The sequence below is a fragment of the Eschrichtius robustus genome, chromosome 13 (genome assembly GCF_028021215.1).
Source record: "Eschrichtius robustus isolate mEscRob2 chromosome 13, mEscRob2.pri, whole genome shotgun sequence".
In the NCBI taxonomy this organism is placed as follows: Eukaryota; Metazoa; Chordata; class Mammalia; order Artiodactyla; family Eschrichtiidae; genus Eschrichtius; species Eschrichtius robustus.
In genome coordinates this window covers 60,500,498-60,515,467 of record NC_090836.1, presented here as the reverse complement: position 1 = coordinate 60,515,467, position 14,970 = coordinate 60,500,498, and the positions used below count along the sequence as shown (strand labels likewise).

General features: G+C 40.6%; 1 protein-coding gene across 1 annotated transcript in view; it reads right to left on the bottom strand.

The window, feature by feature from the left end:
* Positions 1-5,741: 5,741 nt before the first annotated feature.
* Positions 5,742-14,970, bottom strand: part of TPH2 (tryptophan hydroxylase 2) — an 86,894-nt gene continuing 77,665 nt past the window's right edge. The window contains exons 10-11 of the mRNA XM_068560606.1: positions 6,218-6,351; positions 5,742-6,088 (exon numbers count right to left, since the gene is read on the bottom strand). Of these exons, the coding sequence (XP_068416707.1) occupies positions 5,914-6,088; positions 6,218-6,351 (309 nt within the window). The 3' untranslated portion in view covers positions 5,742-5,913. The remainder of the gene's footprint in view (positions 6,089-6,217; positions 6,352-14,970) is intronic.

Sequence of the window (14,970 nt, the reverse complement as noted above, 5' to 3'; positions counted from 1 at the left end):
CTGGAAGGAGTGAAGGAGACGCCAGGAAAGTTCTACCACCTTCTCATAATTAATATTACCTTTCTCAACCTATAAAATGAGGGTTAGCTTTGCAGTGTTTTTTTGTTTGTTTGTTTGTTTTTATTTATTTTTATTTTTGGCTGTGTTGGGTCTTCGTTTCTGCACGAGGGCTTTCTCCAGTTGCGGCAAGCGGGGGCCACTTTCACTATCGCGGCCTCTCTTGTTGCGGAGCACAGGCTCCAGACGCGCAGGCTCAGTAGTTGTGGCTCACGGGCCTAGTTGCTCCGCGGCATGTGGGATCTTCCCAGACCAGGGCTCGAACCCGTGTCCCCTGCATTGGCAGGCGGAGTCTTAACCACTGGGCTACCAGGGAAGCCCTGCAGTGTTTTTAAAGATTTGATTTTGACAGAAAATGAACTTGATTTCTTTGTGTCACTAGCTTTCAAATTACCCTGCCCACATCTGTCAGATGTTTTTGTTGTTCAATTATAAAAACTGTATCCAGACTGGATTATGAGAATGCTGTGCAGGCATCATAACCACAGATGCCCTTGGGTTGAACATCAGGCGCACTACGATCCTCCCAAAGAAGGAGATAGACTTCCAGCTGCTGCACCAGACCCATCCTTCTTAGAGAGAGGAAGAAATCACAGCAAGTGAAACTTGCTGGTGTATCTCAAATATACATTTGGGGAGATGACAGCAGCGAGAAGAGTGGAAATAGACTTAACTAATTCACTAACATTTATATGACCTATTCCTATAGAAATGGCCAGAGAGCCAGTGAACACAACTATTCAGTTTGCCTGAAGGTGAGGGAGCTTTTTTGTCCTGAATCACCTTGTCAGCACTACCAATGTTCACCAATAATGCCCCATTCTCTATTTCATTTTTGCTTATGCAGTGAATATCTGTGCGTCTCTAGAAAAAAAAAAAATTGCATTTGCTTTCCAGTCTGGCTTTTTATCCTTAAAAGCTGTCCAGGAAAAGTTTCACATGATGTTGTTTTGTCAAAGGAAGCTTTACGTATTTGCAAAAGACACAGGATATCATTGGATGTCTGCTTCTCCAGCCCAATGATAATCAACCCAGGTACTGGTTATTCCAGTTTCCCCTGGTGTTTCATCTGACAGTTCCGAGCCACCTACTTAACTCTGTAACTTATTTAATTACAACTATTTTTAGTGATGTCCACCAGGATCCAGTGAGATATTGACTTTATAGAGTCTCAATATTGCAATGGTCTCCTAATTGGTTTTACAGCACTCTCCAATCCCCCTACGATTCATTTCCACCCAGCAGCCTGAGTAACCTTTGAAAATGTAAATCAGATCTGGTTTCCAGCCCTCCAGTGACTCCACTGCATTTAGGGTCCACCTGACCCCCTCTGGAACCCTGTATTATCTCATCCTTGCCTCCCATGTTCCCATCTTAGCCTTCCTCTTCAGCCCACTGGCAATCAATCTGTCTTCCTTGAACACGTCAATCTTCTAAGGTAGAAGATGGAACACATCAATCTTCTGCCTTAGAGACTTTGATCTTGCTGTCCCCTCTTCCAGAAACACTCTTTCCATGGCTCTCTTCATGCCTGGCTTCTGCTCATCCCATGGTTCTTCGTCAAAACCCATCTGCTCAGGAAGGTTTCCCCTGGCCACCTTAATCCCTCCCCTCTCCACTGCTCTTTATCACATCACCCCAACTATTTTCTTCATAAAATTGCCACAATCTCAAATAATCTGGTTTTTTTTTGCTGCTATCTGTCTACTAGAATGTAAGTTCAAAGTGGGCATAAACTTCCTCTGCCTTATTCACCACTATAGCCTCAGTTTTTAGAACAGTGCCTGATACAGTCCCTGATATGGTCTAAGCCACTGAATGAATGTTTCGAGACCTCGAGTCACATTATAAAGACTCACCATTCAATGTTTCAGAACTGGTTTATTTTGAACACATGCAAATCTAATATGAGAAGAAGGAATATGTCACTATTAATTCCCTTGCCTCTTCCCAGAAAAAGTCAATCTGCATAAGAATCATTTCCCCAAATAAGAGAATGTCTTTGGAAATTGAAGAAGAAAAAAAAAAAAGAAAAAAAACTCAGACACACTGGGAAACTCTGGGCTGCTTTCTTTTTCATTATAAGTAAGACAAGGTTCATGGGAGTCAGCATCAGCACTTGATTCTTTAGAAGTTGAAAATTAGATCAAATGAATTGGAGGACAACTATATCTTGTGTTAATGTTTTCCTCCTCAAATGAAGAAAATGATATGAGCCATGACTCCATTTGAAAATGAAACTTTGTATTTCTATTTGCTTTCATCTTAAAGCCTACTGTTTTTCCTTTGAGAACTTTTCATGTTGGTAAATGTTGCAATACATTACATTCGTTAGGCTCAGGCCCATTTACTATGCAAGCAAGACAAGCACAGATATATCATCCCCATAAAGCATCATTTCTAAATTACACAGTAAATAAATGAGACTAAGCCAGACACCCAAGTTTCACAACCCTTGACACTAATGTAAAAAAAAAAAAATGTTTTTTTAACCACTCTGGGTCAGAGTTCCCTACTCTTAAAACATGCAATTTATGAACAATCTGCTACGCCAAATAAACTGATCATCCAAGAATATACTGGTTGCCTGACCCCAACTCATAACAGACAAGAATGCTTTAAGAAAAAAACTGGACTAATCAGATTCCGGCTGTTTTTTGCAAGGTGTGATACATAAGAAACCTGGCCTTGCTAAGAACCTTGGGTTGATTTCTGATTAGCTGATTACAGAAGACAGCAGCAAAGCCAAAATAAAGTAGCGATTCACAGTGAGATGACAGTGAGCAAGTGTCTTTAAATTTATAATTGCCCTTGGATCTATTTAATTTAGCTTTAAGTCAGGAGGCATAAGTGAGACAAATGGTTACACTGAGCAGGTATCAGATATGACAAGAAGCTGGCTGTGATTATTTTGTTGTACTACTTCCATTTGGGGACTTTTTCTGCCAACACTTTTCCTATGATGGCTGTTAAATTTTATAGGACTTTCCCCACTATTAGTTGTAATGGCATTTGCGTGTTAAATGCTCACAACAAATGAAAACCATGATTCCATTGTTTCCTATGGCGAAAACCACGCTATTCCAAATGGAGAACAAATCTAAAAAGAATCAAATAATTCCTCCTCCTTGTATGATACCTATATAAGCTCTGCAGGAAAGCCTATTTACTTTGCAGCGCTTCTATTTTTGAAACAACATAGATTTTGCACATGTAAGAACACTAAAGATGCCTCTATAGTCAATCAGAAGATAGCTCAAATGTTATCTTTTGTTGAGGGAATTTGTCTACAATTAAATATAATTCTCCTTCAGTACATTTAACTAAGAAGCTCCCCTTTCATTGGGGCTAGAAGGAGGAAGCTTGATGACTACTTATGGGGTTTTTTCTTTTTTATTGAATTATAGTGGCTGTAATATTATATGTTACAGGTGTACAGTATAGTTATTCATAATTTTTAAAGGTTATACTCTCCATTTATAGGTATTATAAAATATTGGCTATATTCCCCATGTTGTCCCTGTATCCTGTAGCTTATTTTATACCTAATAGTTTGTACTTCTTAATCCCCTACCCCTATCTTGCCCGTCCCCCTCTTCCCTCTCTCCACTGGTAATCACTAGTTTGTTCTCTATGTGAGTCTGCTTCTTTTTTGTTATATTTACTAGTCTGATGTATTTTTTTATTCCACATATAAGCGATATCATACAGTATTTGTCTTTCTCTATCTGGCTTATTTCACTTAGCATAAAGCCCTCCAAGTCCGTCCATGTTGTTACAAAAGACAAAATGTTATCTAAAGCAACACCAAATTATGGGAACAACAGAAAAAGCAGACATGAAGAGTTTCTCAGCCCATTTTCTCCTTTGAGAATATTCAGCAACTAGTTCTGGAAATTTCTAAATTATTGTTCTTAGTCTCTCGTTATTGTTCATTGGAAATTTCTGGATTCATTGTTCTGGGTTATTTTTCTAGGTTAATATTTATAAATAGCTGATTACTCAGGGTCATCTAGATCTAGCAAAGCAAGATGTAAGAAACTATGTATTTATGGATTTATTAAATGATTGGATTTTACAACTACTTGATCATTCTAGATCCTTTTATCTGGGTTCAGCTTGCTCATCATTTCTCTACCACTGATAATTCTTCAAGGCAGTCTCATTCACCTAAAGTAGCATTTAAACTGCATGACTCTCACATTCTACGCACCAGATCCTTTCTCAAAAAGTCCATTGTTCTGAGAACCCTTCAGAAATGAAAGAGCCTCAATCATTAAGATAACCGATAGTCAAGCCTCTGATTTTTCATTGTAATTTTACCTCTCTCTGATATATATTTTAACTCTTTCTCATATTGTTCCTGAATACATTTAGTCCAAAAATTTCTGACTCATAACGGGCCATACAACTGTATAAATTAGTTTGAAATCACATGTAGTTTCCTATTTAAAGAACATCCTTAGAAATTGCTAAAGTAAATATTTTAGAATTGCTAACTTAAAAGTCATTTCGTCATCTTACTCTTCTTTACGTTTTCTCATCCCCTCTTTCCTCCACCCAGTATTCTGCGCTACTAAAGCAGAATTAGAGGAACAGTGATTGCATTTGTTAAGGGAATCAGAAGCTAAAATTCATTCGCTCATTCAGCAATTTTTTATTCGTTCACTTAATCACCTGATTATACCTCTTATAGCAAAGATGACTGAAATTTGTGGTGTATCACTATTGTTTACCCAAATTTGCCCAAACTTTAGGCAAGTGGACAGACTCCCAGAGACCTAGCTTGGTTGGGGGCTGTGAGAGGAAATTTCTGTACTGCTGTCAACCCTTGATCACAAACCAAGTCCTATTTAGTGATAAACATTAGTTTTGATAAGCATTAGTTTCCCTTCTATGACTACACATCATAAATACATACATACATACACCAAGCTGAATGTCTTAGCAATCCAAAAGTGAGATGTGATGGGCTGTAAATGCTGGTGCACAACTAACTGTGCTACTTTGAGCAAATCACTTAACCTCTCTGAGACTCAATTTCTATGTCATTGAAATCATAGCTCTATGATATTATTATTCTCCAAGAAAAATGCGTTAACCAGCTGAGAATGATAATCACTTTATTCCAGCATAAAATTCATAGTCCCAAGATTCTTCCCCATCGTTTAGTCTTTCCTAATGTCCTTTCTGGAAGTGTTTTCTTCCAAAATACTTTGGGAAGCATGTCACAACTCAGTTTCTACAAGGTCAATGCAACATATATTTTCTATTTGTGGAAATTTCTCTTTTCTTACATTTTATAAATAATCAACCTAAAAACCATTCCAACTAGTGTGTTCACTACTTTCAATTTTTGAAACAGAATACTGAATCTTTTGTTAATGTGATGGGAAGTTTCATACAATTCTGGGTTTATCTCAAATAGTGCTGCGAAAACACTGATACTAGAGAAAACAGAAACAGTTTCACTGCTATCTTCATTTTATCTAATGAACACAGAGGAAAGGCTCAGATCTGAGAAAGAAAAGGTCACGAGCTAGAATCATAAGAGGGCTATTTGTTACCAATTTTCAATAGCTGCAGTTTGGTTAAGGACACTAAGCTGGAATGTCAAATCTATTTAAGACATTGAAATGTATTACGATCTTTCATACAATGAGTGGTTATCTGTCATTGGGTTCTTTATGGTGTTTCATACATTATCACAGTAAGTTGCAAGTAGGTAGAAATATACAGAATTGCATGCTTACTAGCCAAGCCATGACACAGAAAGCTATTGGTGTTATATGACATTGACTGAATTGCTGCTAAGCCCCAAAAAGATCAGGCTGGCAATGACACAGGTCCCAGACATCAAATTCCCAGATATTGGTTCATTTTGTTCAAGGCATCACACACGGTGTTCAAATCGCTGCGGAGGTCCTGCACCACGTTTTCAATGCTCCTGGTGTCTTTCAGAATTTCAATACTCTGTGTGTAGGGATTGAAGTAGACGGAGAAGGGACGGGTAATTGACTTTGCAAAGTCCCTGCAAAATAAACAGCAAAGAGAAGGATATGGGATCAATCCTCACTGGTTCAAGAGACAGACAGAAGGAAAGAACAGAGCCAGAAAAATAAAAAGTTATTTTCTCTAGATGGAAGAAAAATAAATTTACCTCATCTTTTCTTTGGCTTCTTCAAAACTTTCTGAAACAAAGTAGGCTTCCTGGAAGGTGGTGATAAGGCATTCCTGTAAGCAAGTTGTCTTTGGGTCAAAGGCTTTCACACATGCCTTGTCAGAAAGAGCATGCTGCAAAACATATCGCAAAACCCGTTAAACTCCAGAATGAGACTTTCCAAAGTGCCACCATGTCACATTCCTACAGCACAGCTCAATCATTTTACAGAACTATTCATCTACTCATCTGCCATGAAATATGGAACTCTCCCATATGCAGGGGAAATTGAGTGGTGAGGGGTTTTTTGTTTGTTTGTTTGTAAGTCTGTTAGTTGCTGAGGGAAAAAAATGAGACATGGTATTATTTTATTTATTATCAACAAAATTCATACTGAAGGACAGTTCAGAGCTGTAACCCCACAGAAATGGAATTTTAAATCTATGCTATGAATTAGAAGCAGGAGAGCACAAATATGGTCCTAAATTTACTGCTATAAGCAATGTACTGAAATTTCCCTTAAATGGCGAAAGTAATAATTACCTGCATGGAGAGGTGATGGGGACTCTGACTGAACTATTTGTGGACTCACTGTGAGACATTTTGAGGCCAGGTACTGTGTACCAGCAGAGGCTGCAGTGGGCCTGTATATTCAGGGATACGTGCGAAGCATTCGTTTACCTTCCCCCAAGCACAGCAGAGAAATATACAGCAAATAAATATTGCCAGGTGGGAAAAAACAACAGAGCTAATATTAATAGTTATAGTTATGCCCAGAGCAGGCATTAGGGAAACAGGAAAGCCAATGTAATTACTCTTTGAACCATCATTAGCCCCGTTCAGCTCACTACATGACTGGCACTAAGAAGAGCAAGGAACAATGAATGATTGTATTCTCAGGATAAATTCAGGGATGCTAAAAGTTAGCGCTCATTTCCTGCCACGTGCCACCTGCCTATTTATAGCCCCTGGATTGACGGTTCTCACACAGAATATGCCTAAGAATCACTGAGGAGCTTGTAGAAAATGCAGACGTGGGACTTCCCTGGTGGCGCAGTGGTTAAGAATCTGCCTGCCAATGCAGGGGACGTGGGTTCGAGCCCTGGTCCGGGAAGATCCCACATGCCGCGGAGCAACTAATCCCGTGCGCCATAACTACTGAGCCTGCACTCTGAAGCCCGGGAGCCACAACTACTGAACCCGTGTGCCACAACTACTGAAGGCCACGCGCCTAGAGCCCGTGCTCCACAACAAGAGAAGCCACCGCAATGAGAAGCCTAAGCACCACAACAGAGAGTAGGCCCTGTTCACCACAACTAGAGAAAGCCTGCGCGCAGCAACGAAGACCCAACGCAGCCAAAAAGAAAGAAAGAAAGAAAGAAAAGAAAGAAAGAAAGAAAGAAAGAAAGAAAGAAAGAAAGAAAGAAAGAAAGAAAGAAAGAAAGAAAGAAAGAAAGAAAATGCAGATACCCAGGCCTCAATATTATTTGGTAGGTCTGGATAAATCCCAGAAGTCTGCATTTTAAAGGCATCCAAAGTGATTCACACACAGATGGTTGTGAACTATATTTTGAGAAATACCCCTCTAGATTCTCTCTTTCTTAATTTAAAGGGTAAATTAGTTGGGAGAGAGAGGCAAAGAGAGAGAGGGGTAGCAGAAACAGCCTTGAACTGAGAATTAGAAAACTCGGGCTCTAGTCCAGGCGTTGCTACTAACTGGATAACCTTGGCAAATGATTTCACCTCTCTAGGCCTCCGTTTCCTCAAGTGTAAGTGAGAGGTTTGGGCTGGGTGATTTCTGAAGACACTCTATTCCAGTCTCTGGATTCCACCCAAAGCAGTTTTCAATCTCTAACTGCTAAGATTTCCTGGAGAAACGCTGAAAAACCTTTCCTGTTCAGTATTCTTGGTACATTCCCCCAACAATTTCAAAATGCATGGAATGATTTACAGCCTTCCACGAAGAAGGCTATAGTTCCCTAAGTTTGAAAATGTAATTGTGAACCCAAGGACTGACAGGCAAGAGAAAGGGCACATGGTCCTACCCTGTGTTTGATTTGCTTTCCCACGAAGTTCCGTTGTCCAGATCAGTGCATATGTGAATCAGGGAATGCAGAGGGCCTCTTGGGAGTGGGCTCATTTTTTGGCCCACAGAACAACTTCACTGTAAGCGGAAGGTCACTACACCAGCAAATGCATTTGTGCTATAGGTTCAATGCAGTGCAGTGAACATCAAGGGATTTGGGGTTCCACATGACTAATAATTCAAACAATTGCACAGTTTCAAGAAACAAAATGTGCCTTGATGAGAGCTGTTGCTCCTCTGCAAAGAATAGGCCCCCTATTGGCTCACCAGGGCTTTCAGAACTAGAAGTTCCTTTCTTCGCAGCCATACACTCTGGGTGCATTTTATTTATTATGTTGCTCTAATTGTCCATTTATCCATCAGTACATATGAAAAGGAGGACAGTGACTGACTCAGTGTCCTAGATGTTTCCACGTTCTCACCCCCGCATTCAGGGGCATGGCAGAGTGGTAGCCATATAGGCTATATGAACGTTTAAGCCATGGCTCCCTCAGGGCTTTCCTGCTGAGCCAGACTTTTCACCAGGTCAAGGACAAGCACAGGAAGAGGGTGAAAGTTGTCTGCTTAGGTCTGGAATGCTGTGATAGGATATTAGCACCCTCAGCAGTCACCCTGTGTAGAGGATGCCTCCAGAAGATGTGTATGTAATAACAGAGACCGAAATCAGTGTAGTTTTAGAAAAATGTATCATGTTATGATTCTACTGGATACTCAAATGAGCTCATTTCATCTTCTTAACAGGTAAATGGGATGAGAGTGGATCAAGAAAAAGCCCAGAGGGCAGGGTGCTCTGCCCCAGACTTTAAGAAAAGTCAGTGGATTCACAGCATATGATTTGAAGCAAAGACCGTCATGTCACATAATACATCTCACACTTGCCTAATGTACTAATCAAAAGGAAAACTGGAAGCTCACTGTTCTAAGCTCTCAACAATGCAGTCTATCCTCAAGATCCTGCTGCGTCCAATACCTGGTTACGTGCTGGGGACCTCTCCATCCATGGAGTATGGGACCAGTTCTATCCCTTGGCTGTTACAAATATGGAAATGACAATGGCACCCAAGGATTAGCCTGGAGAATGAAAAGAGCCCAGAGTTGGGGGAGCAGCCACGGAGTAAGGCCAACAAATGAGGTGGTAATCACACCTGTAAGTGGTCCCATTTACTGATGGGGAGCTCTCTTGTGAGATGACTGCCAGGAACATCCGCGCAGCCCATGAGGGCCCCTGTTTCTGAACACTAAAGCATAGCTCAAGGGCCATAAAATAGCATTCATGTCTTTCCTGATTCCACTGTCCAATGGGGCAAAGCCCTACTGAGTTTGCTTCTCAGCTCCTATCCACGTCTCTCTCTAAGCGACCTTGGTTTTGGGGAGCAGCTATCATGCCCTCTCCTCTGTGTCCAGCGTAGCTTCTCTGTAAACATAGAGCCAAACTGCTTGATGTCCCCAGAGAGCTCCACGGTGAATCCTTTCCAGAGTGTTAACAGTCTGATACCCTGAAGTCGGCAAGAATTAATCCAACTTCCTGCAGAGAGAGGCTTTATAATGCTGAGAGAATCTGGCTGACAGTCTTTTACTCTCAAGCCATTTTTAAAGTGCAGGAACACTTGAGAATCACCTCTCGTCTACATGCTCTCTAAAAGGACTGTTTTGCATTTACCCATAGGGCCAAAGACAACAACCCAGGACTTGGAGCCGGGAGACCTAGATTCTAAACATAGCTGTCCCACAGGTTTATCAAATGAGTGAAAATTCCGCAGGTTAAGATGCAGTTTCCTCTTCGATAAACTGAAAAGATTATATCTACATGAATTCTAAAGCTCTTCTTGCAATACGATTTTAACAGGGCCTGCAAGAACACAGCTCTCATACCACCATCCCCTCCCTCCACCCCAACCAGCATAAATTCACCATAGCAGCCTTTCCCACTGGGCCTGGGCATGGCCTTCCCACCCTTCCCAACAGAGATGGCCGTTACCAATTAATTGGCTTTAGCGCACAAATTCAGACTTATTTGCCAGTTCCAGTCTTTTAAATAAAAAATCTCTTTCAACATCAAAAATTTCCCAGAACCCAATTAGCTCCTACATGATCTGGGGCAAATGATTTCACCTCTGTCAGCCTATTCCAGTGTTAATCTGGAAAATGGAAATACTTACAGTTATCTATAACCCAGGAATATGGTGAGAATTAAAGGAGGCTATACATGCAAAGAGCCTGGCACATGGGAAGTGTTCAGTAAATTATGTTATCCTTGCTACTTCCGTCTCCAGATGATGCTTGGCGTACATATGCAGCCAGCCACACCTTCCAGCATTGGTACAGCTCCTCTGGAACCCATCGAGAAAAGGAGCATGGCCCTAGCTATGAGGCTGCCAGGTCCTAGACCGCAACAGTGCCTGTGCTGAGTTCATCAGCTCAAAATCTTCCTTCCTTCCAGCCACCTGCCTTTGCAATGACACAGAGTTATTATCTCACCTCTTCTAGATGTAAACCTGTGATCCTCACCCTCTATATTAGGACTGGTTAAAGTTAGGAAAAAACTCAAGTGTGAAGTCTAGGTAGTTTGGGCCCTAGATCCTGAATAAAAATTTGCAAACACCCCTACACTCACACTACAATCATCTTTTCCCACGTCAGAACAACAAATATATACATTTGTATATGTATGTACGTGTGTGTGTCTATTAAATTTTTGAACCTTCCTCAAATGTTCTTCCTGCTAACTGAGCACAGTGTGGTAGCAACATCCCTATTGCCAAACTGGGTGATGAGGGCATCACACTTTTTTTCATCAGTGATGTTGAAAGTTTCAGCAGTTTGAATAAGCTGCAGGGGGGAGGGAACAAACTCCCTCTTCAAGAAATCCCTGGGTAAAAGCCAAAGACCCTTCTCCAGCTCCCAATGTCCGGCATTTGCTCTGTTATTACTAACAGTGCTCCTGCAGGAAAGGAAGAGGCAAGAGGAAGGGAGCTGTGAGCCATCGGAACGCAGGAAAGGTGTGAGAGCTCAGACACTCTCAGAGTCCCAACTCCAGCCACCCCGCTGACATACTGGATGACCTCAGGGAACCCACGGGGGCCTTGGGCCTCTTCTCTACAGCCTGGCAGTAATTCTGACCACCTCACAGAGTCGCTGCAAGTGGCTGTAAATACAAATGATTGTAATAAATATAAGGCTGTTCTGTGAAGGCTGATGAATAGCTCTATAGAAGCAGTGCAATAAATTCACCATGCAAGGATATCCTAAAACTAAAGCCAAAATATAATAATAATTAAAATTTTAAGAACCACCAGCTTTGTCCAAACCTGAAAAGCAGAACAGATGTATTTGTATGTAATATTCCAGCAACTCCTATGGGGTAGGTGCTATTTACCAAAAAAAAAATCTAATCTCTGCCCTTAAGGAAACAAAGAACTAGACTTTACCCTTACCCATGAAAAAGAAGGAGAGATTGCCTTTTGCTTTGAGATGGATTAACTTTTTGAGATAAGACTCAGCCAACTCATCGATTAGTAATCAGTTGCTTACCACCTCGTGTGAACAAGATCTCCTCACTGTTGCTTCTCCAAGGGAACTGGATTCAGCAAAGACCCATATTCATCACTTTCTTAGACCTTCCCTTCTAGAGACTCCAAGTTTCTTGAAAGCTGAACTTTCAGTTTTGAGTTTGTTGAATAAAATAAATGAATGAATGAGTGAATAAAAATTTTTTAATGAGAGACTTACATAGTTAGGTCAACTCTGAGATAGAGAGAAAAAGAACATTAAAGGAAAGACACATACTAGACTGTGGGTGAACAGCAAGCAATTATTCTATTTTCAACCTTTTTTTAAAGTCAGTTTTCCAGATGATCTAGCTCATTAGTAACTGTTCCCCACAGTGATGAAGGTATGGAAAGGCCCTTCCCAAATACATTTTTGGAATTCATAAAAGTACATCACAGAAAAAATAATTAGAACAAGAGAGAGAGCAATCATTGCTGAGATTTTTTAAAAATTGTCTTTACCGTTATCAGATTTATGCTAGTTTTTATAAGCATTTCCATATTTATTTTTTTCTCTCTTCAAAGATAAAAAATAAGCACTGTCAAAAAATAAGAGGGAGGGCTTCCCTGGTGGCACAGTGGTTAAGAATCTGCCTGCCAATGCAGGGTACACAGGTTCGAGCCCTGGTCTGGGAAGATCCCACATGCTGTGGAGCGGCTGGGCCCGTGAGCCACAACTACTGAGCCTGCGCGTCTGGAGCCTGTGCTCCGCAACAAGAAAGGCCGCGACAGTGAGAGGCCCGCGCACCGCGATGAAGAGTGGCCCCCCGCTTGCCACAACCAGAGAAAGCCCTCGCACAGAAACGAAGACCCAACACAGCCAAAACTAAATAAATAAATAAATTTATTTTAAAAAATAAATAAATAAGAGGGAAAAATGAAAGCTATCCTTCAAACTATAGATATACTACTTGGAAGTGCTTGGCCAGCTCTGACGTGCAACATTTACACTCTGAAAACTTAGCCTCTTAAAGCACACATTTAAAAATGCGTTCAGTTCAAGGAAAGAAGACGAACTGTGCATAGTTATGTAAAAATTATAAGGACTACACCAAAACCTCCAACAACTTACCCGAGACCTACATATGGGCTATAATTGGAGCAGCAAAAACACATTTTACCACAAGAGGTAACTGCATTAGAAACTGTAAGTGGGTTTGCACAGGAATTATTATAATGCTATTAATAAAGTTATCCCCACCTGGGCTCAGAACTGTCATTTGTTCTTCCAAATAAAAGTTGGACAGATGTATTCACAAGCGCTGGGGGAAGGCTCTGGACGCTGACACCGAGCGGGGCAGGGATGGGGTGAGGGTAAAGCTAAGACTCTAAGGAAAGGTCTCATGTTACGTATTCTCTGTGAACAGTCAGAAGACATTTCATATAGAAGGAATTTCTGAGTTGTAAAAATGGTCTAAAGTAGCAATCATAGGGATGTTGGGAGTGTTGAAATTTGGGAATGGAAGAATGCTAATGACCAGAGGTGATGGACCAGAACAAGAAGATTCACGGCAGACAATGCCCTTCACATGTTTCTGGCTGATTTCCATTTCCAGACGATTCGGTCCACACCAATAGGAACAAAAACAACAGATTCACCCCAGTGCTGCCTCCACATGCCTCATTAACCCCAGACCAGAGGACCCTGCTGAAAGTTGGGGCAATAAGAGAGATTTGTTTCTTTTCCTTCTGGTATCATTTATAAGCCCTCTGAAGAGAATGTAAATAGATGTAGCTCAAGAGCTACATAATTTTCTGACTAATTCTTTTCTCGGGGAAATCAAGAAACAATCTGTAGAAGACATGGGTCTTACAGAGATATGACATCATGCTATTGCTGTGGGCTTTGAGATTAACCCCAAATGGATTTTTTTGTTGTTGAGAATTTAGTAAAAAAAAAAAAAAAAAAAAAAAAAAAATTTAACACATTACATCAGGCTTTTGTTACATTAAATATTATCATCTATTCCAGCCAGGCAGGGCCTCAGGCAGCTCCCTTAATGGGCCAGGCTTTGAGTAGAGCACACACACTGCTATCTGCTGATTGATTCAGCATCTCATCCGCCCCTTATTCATCCTTCCCACTCCTCCAGAATCAGCGTGGGCAGTAGGACCCTCATCAGGAAGCCTTCCCAGGCATGGGCTAAAATGTGCCAGGCACATTTGTCACACTGTCTGTATTATCTTGGTCGTTTATCTCCTGCACTAGAATGTAACCTCCTTGATAACAGGGATCCCAGGCAATAGGGCCTAATGGTCAAGGGCTTGGATCCTGGAGCCTAGACTGCCTGGACTCGGGACCACCTCCAACACTTATTAGCTGTGTGACCTTGAACAAGCTCCTTAATGTCTTTATACCTCAGTTTTCTCATCTGTGATAATGGTGTTACTTATCCCATTGGGTTGTTATGAGAATTAAGTGGGTTAATATGTTTAAAGCACCTAAAATACTAAAGTCTATTTAAGTGTCTTTTGAGGCAGTTGTTATCTTCTTCATATTCTTATTCTTCATCATCATTATTTGTCCTTGTAGCCTCAGTGCCTGGCATGGTACATGGCGCATAGTAGATGCTCAACCAAATATTTGTGGAATGAATGAATGAATGAAGTCATAAAGTGAATGGACTCAATGAAACTACAGTTAAATTGCATCTTTCAAAAGTACAAACATCTAAAAAGTTCCAGTAATCATATATATCCCAGTTACATTATGTAAGGATAATAAATACTCAAAATAAAAACCCTAGGATCGTCCATAATCCTGACCTTAGTCTGAATAATCAAAGAAAGATTAAATTATTTTCAGTACCATTTCCAGATTACATATCACAATGCATTCTAAATTCATCAAAACTTGCTATCCCCCAGTGGTATACAGATAGCAATTCTTAAGTAACCAGAATATTTAAATGATCAGAATGCCCCAGACTCCAACATTTCTGAATAAATGATTATTTTACTGTATTTTAAGGCAAAAAAAAAAAAAAAGTAGCATCCCTTAGGCATCACTACACATATTAGATACCTCTTGGACCACACATTTATTTAGGTGGTTTTTTTTTATTGTATATGCCCCTAAATGTTTGAATTTACATTAATTCTGAAGAAGCTAAAATAAC